The sequence below is a fragment of the Physeter macrocephalus genome, chromosome 2 (genome assembly GCF_002837175.3).
Source record: "Physeter macrocephalus isolate SW-GA chromosome 2, ASM283717v5, whole genome shotgun sequence".
Classification (NCBI taxonomy): domain Eukaryota; kingdom Metazoa; phylum Chordata; class Mammalia; order Artiodactyla; family Physeteridae; genus Physeter; species Physeter macrocephalus.
The window spans coordinates 91,647,840-91,655,533 of record NC_041215.1 but is presented as its reverse complement, the minus strand read 5'-3'; the positions used below and the strand labels follow the sequence as shown (position 1 = coordinate 91,655,533).

Here is a 7,694-nt window from a genome sequence, read left to right as displayed (position 1 = left end):
ACGAATGAGTAAGTGGCATACCTGAATGGTATACCCTTATATCAATGTGTGTATTCCATTACCAAGATAAGAGATTAAACATTTTTAAGGGTGGGGAAAATATACACTTAAAATATTGAAGTGCAATATATTACTATATAGTTTCTAACTTCATTCCAACATAAACAATGTATCAATATAAACTGGATTCAAAAAAGAATTAAACACACAAAGAGATGTCACTGGCATGCAAAATTCATGTTCCAACGTGAAACACGAGGTCTATATTTTTAATTAATAAAAACTGCACATCTGTTTAATTTGGCTAACAGAAAGAAAATGCACATTTAAGAAAGATGTTATCATATCCTTCTAATAAAGCAAGTCAATATCAAAGGCACTTCAGCAGAGCACTAACTCCTTAACCTTTTCCAAATCATTTTCATTTATGCCGCTTTTACTACATCTTTCTGTGTAAACCAATAAGAAGCCACTTCTAATTTTGGACCTTATCACCCCCCCCCCCCCCCCCCGCGAAAAAAAAAGTAAATCTTTCTGTGTAAACCAATAAGAAGCCACTTTTTGGACCTTATCACCCCCCCCCCCGCGAAAAAAAAAGTAAATCTAGGTATTATCCAAAACATTTATCTCTTTCATGGATTGGGGTAGAATATAGCAAACTTTTGCCTAGGTCTTAAATTCTTTGGGTTAATACAGAAAGGTAGTGTTATCTGACAGGTTAGATGCTTCAGAAATGGTTGTAGGAAAAAACTGGCTGAAGTCTACCGTCTTGGGGGAAAAAGCTGTTGTCTTTTGTTGTATATCTATATAATTTGACTGAAGCTAATGTGGCTAATTTTAGTTCTTTCAACTTGTTTATGTGCCTTGGGTCTCTATGTTGCTTCCAAGTTAATTAGTAGGGCATGAGAAATAAAGCAATTTAGTTTCACTTTCCCCCAGGGGAAAGGGGAAGCTGCTTCAGACATCTGTCTTTATGGAAATTAAGAAAATTTTAATTAACAAAGAGCTTCATTTTTAGGACATATGAATGATAATTCGGAGTTGAAAACACATAATTAAAAACAGCTGTTAATGTGTTCACACTGAATTCTTTGCTATGATGAAAAGAATATGAATATATGACTTCCAAACTTGGAAAAAATGTTTATATTTATATAACTTAAAGCATTTAAGTGATTTAAGAAAAATCTTTTACTTTTCCCATGAAATTGAAACTGTTTTTCCCAAACATTTTTTATGAATGTCAACTGAAAAAAAGATCTGCATATACTCTACCTAGTATCATGAAGGTATTTTTGAGTCTCAGGGAAATGGCTTGTTTTTTTCTGCTTGACATTTCAGAAAATATTGAAATATTTACTTCCTTTAGCTCCACATATTTTAATTTTGAGTGTTCATAAGAAACTTTCAATTCATTGATTTTTTAAATCAAATTTAATAGTGTTTAAGTGAGTGAATTTTTTTTAAATAGAAGAAATATCTTAAAACTGATTTTAGCCTACATGTATCATCAGTGAGTCTTAAACTAAAAACTGGGGAGGGGGAGGAATGTTTGGGTTTTTTTGTTTTAGATTGGTAAAAAGTTTTCCTTAACAGCTAAGCTCACTTCACTTTTGGTGATGGGGAAGGGGGTAAGAAATTTTTAAATAAAAATTCAGTATCAGGGCATTCATTTCTCAGATTTCTAAATAAACTAACACCTTTTTATTCTGTGACGTTGTATCCAAAAACAACCAAAGAGCTGGCATTTCCCTCTCTAACAACCAAGTAGCTTCTTGCCCATCTTATGTGAGTATGGAATTTACTTTTGGGTTGATAATAAAACACATGCTGTTTAAAAAAGAAAGAAAATGAGGTTTGGCCTTTGAACTCTAGAATAACATCAATCCAGAATATTTATCAAGTTATTTTCAAGTATAGGCAGTGGAGAACATAATAGTAACATTTCACAAGAATATGATGCCTGAAGAATACATTTTCATTTCACAGGGGTAGTCATCAAAGCAGAAGCAACATTTTTGGAAGCAACTTTAGGAGTACACTTTTCACTGTTATTCTTCAGAGTCAGGACTCAACTTGCTGACTGAGCAACATTTTTGGATAACTAACATCTTGAAGCTATTTTACATTTTGAACGCTTGGATACTTCAAATTCATCACCCAAAAATAAATGAAAAGAATAGGCCAGAAAAAGCATTCCTTGGTATCTTTCTCTCACTACTGAATGACCATTTTACTATTTACTCTGCTTGAGACATGTCCAGGGACCATGAGATTGCTCAGTCTCAACTTCTGCAGAAGTTCATATGGCAGTTTACAACAACAAGCAAGAATAAACAGCACGAGACAGCAGACACAACCACTCTTGGTGTTAATTGATGGGAATCAGTGGGCGTTCCTCTCGCTTCTTCCAGATATTAGTCTTGCTATCTTTTTTGACTAGTGTTGGTCTTCCCCTTTTTTTAGTGGGGGATATATTGGCTTCAAAATCTTCAACGGTGCTTTTTCTTCCTGGGGACTCTTCCCCAGGGTGCTCCATGATAGCTCCACTCCCTCCATCTAGGAAGTGCCTTAAAGCTGGGTCCTCGGGGGAGCAGACAGTGGTTCCACTCTCACTACTGCTCAGGTCTAAATCTTCTAAGTAAAGGATCTTAGGCTGATGCATACTTTTGATGAATGTTTTTTCCCTCTCCAGTTTTCTACTGGAGTGGTGCTCATTCATGTCTACCCCAGAGTCCAGACTCGTGTCATTGCTCTGGGCTCTCTTGCCCTTTTTCAGGTCTATGAAGGAGTGCCTCACTTGTGCGACTGGCTTTCCATCAAGAGACACAAACCAGGCTCTGGGATGGGGGGAGGGCTTTCCTTTGGACAGTTCTAGGAGGGTCTGTTCTGAAATTCCTTGAAGCTCTGATGAAAAGGGAGTCATTACAACAGCTTCATTTAGTGTTCCAGGAACAGAAACAGATTCTAGTAGGCTGTTTGAATACCGGCTCCAATCTGAAGTTTGGGATGGCAAGCTCTGTTGACCTTCGAGTGGGATATTCTCTTCCCTGGCATCTGGAGGCTGTACATGAGAATGCATTGGCATTTTGGGCAATGTCTGTGTAAAGTTCTCTCTATTTACTGGTTCCATCAATTGGCCATAGACTAACTGTCCCTTTCTTGGCAAAGTAGCTGACTTAGCAGTATGTAACTGCTCTGGAGTGGAGAAGAGGTCAGATGTTTGAAGGATGGCAATGGGCTGGCTGTAGATGTGCATAAGCTGTTCTGGAATGTGAGAATGCCCATACACATCTTCATTACCTGTGAGATACCTCTTTTCCTCTTGAGCATCACCTAGAGATGAAGATATATTGTTGTTAATATGTTTAGGTTGTTTGGACCCTACATTGGGCTCCAAAGACTGAGCTGGGTTTCTTGAGTAATTATTTTGATTGACTGACAGAAATGAAACATCTTCATTGTAGATTTTTAAACTGTCCCGAGTTTTTACCATGGAAACTCTTTCTTCTGCTTCTACCTTTGATGGTTCCTTTTGCTGAGGGTTGTACGAGGAGCTTTTGGCACTGAATAACTGTGACTTGTCCTCGGTTTTTAATGCAGCTTTGACTGAACTGATGTGATTTATGTGAGTTGTTGAAGTTGTCTGGTCTCTCTTGAGGACCTCAAGTTTAGTGATATTTCGTTCTCTTTTCTGCGGAGTACCACACTTATCCCTAGAGTAGAAGAGAAGGCAAAAAAATGTTTAAAACTTATCTAGAAGGGTTTATTTTTAAAAATCATCTCATAATATGTTTATTATAGATGCAATGCTACTCTAAGAATATATCCATTTTTATTTTAATCTACGTATTTTAAAGATCAAACCATTGATTTCTACAAACATTGTAATACACATAACTGACATGATACTATAATCTGATAGTTTCTGTCTTCATACACATTAATATTGTTCTTACCTGCAATAACAAAGAAGTACAGCAAAAAATCCAATGACAATGACTATTGTTCCTCCTAATATGGCTGAAAGAAACACTGTGTGGTAGGCAGTTATGTCCTTTGAATCTCCATTTATACCTGACCCTAAATGGTTCAAAATAAACAAATAAAGGGAAAATATATTATTTTAGGTCGAATTTTCAATGTTCTATCCTGGGCGAGGCAGATTAAATATGTGTATACACAGCTGTATTTATTTGCTCCCCTCCCATGGCAGGCTTCCCTGTGGGTGGAGATTACTTTCCCTACCCCCTTTGGGCTTAATCAATTGACTTGCTCTGCCCAGTGAAATGTGAGCATCTTAAATGAGGCTGCCTGAATGGCCTGTCCTCTTGCTAAGGCCCTCTATTATGTGAATAGTATATCCCAAAGTTTTGCTATTCCTTCAACCTAGGTTCTGGAATGAGAAAAAATGTTGAACTGAACCAAGCCAAGCCCAACAGTCATGAAGTGAAAGCAACAGACAAGTGTTTGCTATCGTTAGCTGCTGAGATAACAGGTTTATTTGTTACTGATGGCTGAGTATTGCAGAAAGCGGCAGCGAGATGCTGAAGAGATGCTATAACGAAACCTAAAATGTGTGACACTGGCTTCCAAGCCAGGCAGTGAGGAAACTGTTGCAGGAGGCAATAAAAATGGTGGCCCAAGCCATGTGGTAGCAAAATATTTGCTGGAATAAACTGGGAGAAAATATTTCTAACGAGAGCTTTGTGCAAAGAGGTTTTGAGATGGAATGTAGTGAGTGTTGACTATGATTAGCTGCATTTGATTAAAAAAGAAATTTTAAAGATAAATTCAAAAAGAATTTGCCAAAGTAAGCAGGGATGAAAGGACCAAAGAGAATGCAAAAATTGGGGGACCTGAAGAATTAAAAGTTGCAACTTTTAATTGCAGGCTGGACTCCAGAACAAGATGACACTATGATCCCAGCAGCGGCACAGGTGAGCCATTATTCTTCTTCATGAGAGCACATATATACAATGCTGTTGTAATTAGCTTAACTGCAGTAAATGCAGACTAAGCACTGGGATGATCAGTGCAGGCTATGAATATTCTGCATGAAAATAAATGCAACTGATCTTGAGGTAATGTTTCAACGTCACTAAGACCTAATTATGCTCAAAAATGTATATAACAACAACTCTACTGATCAGTATCAACTGGATTTTAATATGTATTCAAGGTGATGAGACACCCGATTTTCTGGTCATCTTGACCATGAGAAGATGTCCAGCATGAAGCTTTCAGCTTCACCAAGGACAATGGAAAGACTAAGGATCATGAGGCCTTTAGATCCTTTAACTTCTGCATCATCTAAGTTGATTAAAGTAATAGTAATATTAAAGTATTTGGAGAAGCAGTGTTGTGGTTATGCATTCAGACTTTAGAGCCAGAATGCCTGAACTGGAATCCTGGCCTCACCCTTTCTTCCTGTGAGGTATTGGGCAGGCTTCATTTACTTGTGTCTCACTCCATAACTGTCTTACCTCATCCACGTGGGTTGTTATGAGGATTAAATGGGTTAATACGTATAAATATTTAGAACAGTGCTTAGCACATGATAAGCACTCAGTAAGTGTTAGCTATATTATACCACTGTTGTTAAATGAAACGTCAAGGTTATAGAAGAACAGGCACTTCAATATTGACCACGCTTTCCTATATGGTAACTGATAATAAAATGTTTATCATATTGAATAGGCAACCAAGCACAGTATCACACAATATGAAATTTCTTCAAACAAAAAAGAGATAAGAGTAACAATTCTACCTACAGATTCAGGATCCAGAGCTGCAACAGAGTAAAGTTCGGCTATTAACTGGGTGAAATTCAACTTCTTCTCCAAAAGAATATTGAATATATATTTCCACAGTAGAGTAATGCTAACAATTTTCACTCCACAGAATTCCAGCAGAACTCACTTTGGGAATTAAGAGGCTGACATTGTTGCATTTGTCCCAAATCTTATATGTATGACAATAGCAAAAAAGCACACATCTGCATGTGTGTGTGGGCACACTGCGTGTATATGCGCATGCCCAAAAGGGGTTAGAAAGGTAGAAAATTACAATATATTTTCATTCAAATATACTTGAAAATGCATATTTAAAAAAAGTAATGGTACTTGTTTAATAAATTCTATACTCAGCCACCTACTTACCTATAGCAATCTGTGAAAAACCAATTGATTTTAATTTCTTGCACTTAAACAGATTTCTAGAATTCCTTGAAAAAATATTAAGATTTACTTTAAAAACAGATTTAGTATATTATTAACCAAATTATAACTAAAGTAGCTCTAGCACACCAGACACTAACTAGCCCATCATAGGACCAATTTTGAGTTTACGGTAACACTCGCATCCTAAAATGTTTAGGGACATTAGTGATCCTCATATCCAACTCCCACAATTTAGAAAAAAGAAAACTAATACTCAGATGGGTAAGTACCTATTTCAAGCTCACCCTGTTAATTACTGTCAAAGCCAGAACTACAGTCAAGTTATCAAGTTATCCATATTTCTCGTATGGATTTTTCAAAACCATCACTAGAAGGTATCTAATTCAAACTGAACGGGAATCCCACACTTCTGTGTTAGTACTCTGATTCACACAAAATCGTTCCTGACATATAAGCTAAAACAAAACTTCCACCTATTTTAGAAAATTATTTCAGCTTTTATAATTCATAGTCATCTTGTATAAATTGGTTGCTTCAGGTATACTTTCAGTGGAAAGCACACTTCTCTATAAAACTCAAGTGCCCCTTAGGTCATTTTTATTAGAAATGAAATAACTTGGATTTAGTTGAAGTATTAAATATTAATTGTTCTTTTTCATCTTTTCATCATTTTATAGTTGCAAACCTAAATGGGATATGGTCAGATAGCTGGCAAGAATGCATGATATTTTGCACCATGAAAAACAAAAGTAATCACCCTCTGGTTTCTGAATAAATCTCATAAGCACTAAGTTCAAACAAAAACAGAACATCCTCTTGATCGTAATAGTTAATATTAATAGCTCATATTTCTTCTATTGAAATACTAAATTTTAGCTTCATTGAAAAAAGTCTTGTTACCTTGCATGGTTTAAAATTCAAAGGTTGTCAAATGTAAAATGAAAATATCAAACTATTTTTAAAATTGCAGAAAAAACTCAAAGCCTTCAAATTATTAATAGGCAGCCATAACAAAGTTAGCAGATAAACTGCTACAGAGAATTGTATGTAAAATGTCATCCACATCCTGGATCACGGTGTGCACTGGGACTATTCCTGAACAGCATGAAATAGCCAGGTTGCAGCTGCCTTTCAGCTGGGAACCAAGACACTAGATAAACCAAAAGAATTATCTCTGACACATGATTAAAGATGAAGGAGTGACATATGCATTCAGCTTTCACACTTTCCCTAAACTTTACTAAAATGACACTGAAAGCTTTGTTTTATTTTTTTTCGTCTTGATTGGAGTACACTTGCTTTACAATGCTGTGTTAGTTTCTGCTGTATAACAAAGTGAATCAGCTATATGTATCCATATATCCCCATATCCCCTCCCTCGTGACCCTCCCTCCCACCCCCCCATCCCACCCCTCTACATGGTCACAAAGCACCGAGCTGATCTCCCTGTGCTATGCAGCTGCTTCCCACTAGCTATCTGTTTTACATTTGGTAGTATATATATGTCCATGC

At 36.5% G+C, this 7,694-nt stretch overlaps 1 protein-coding gene across 1 annotated transcript in view; it reads right to left on the bottom strand.

The window, feature by feature from the left end:
• Positions 1–561: 561 nt before the first annotated feature.
• Positions 562–7,694, bottom strand: part of FAM171B (family with sequence similarity 171 member B) — a 62,467-nt gene continuing 55,334 nt past the window's right edge. Inside the window, exons 7-8 of the mRNA XM_007113892.4 lie at positions 3,960–4,083; positions 562–3,716 (exon numbers count right to left, since the gene is read on the bottom strand). Coding sequence (XP_007113954.1) covers positions 2,372–3,716; positions 3,960–4,083 — 1,469 coding nt within the window. The 3' untranslated portion in view covers positions 562–2,371. The remainder of the gene's footprint in view (positions 3,717–3,959; positions 4,084–7,694) is intronic.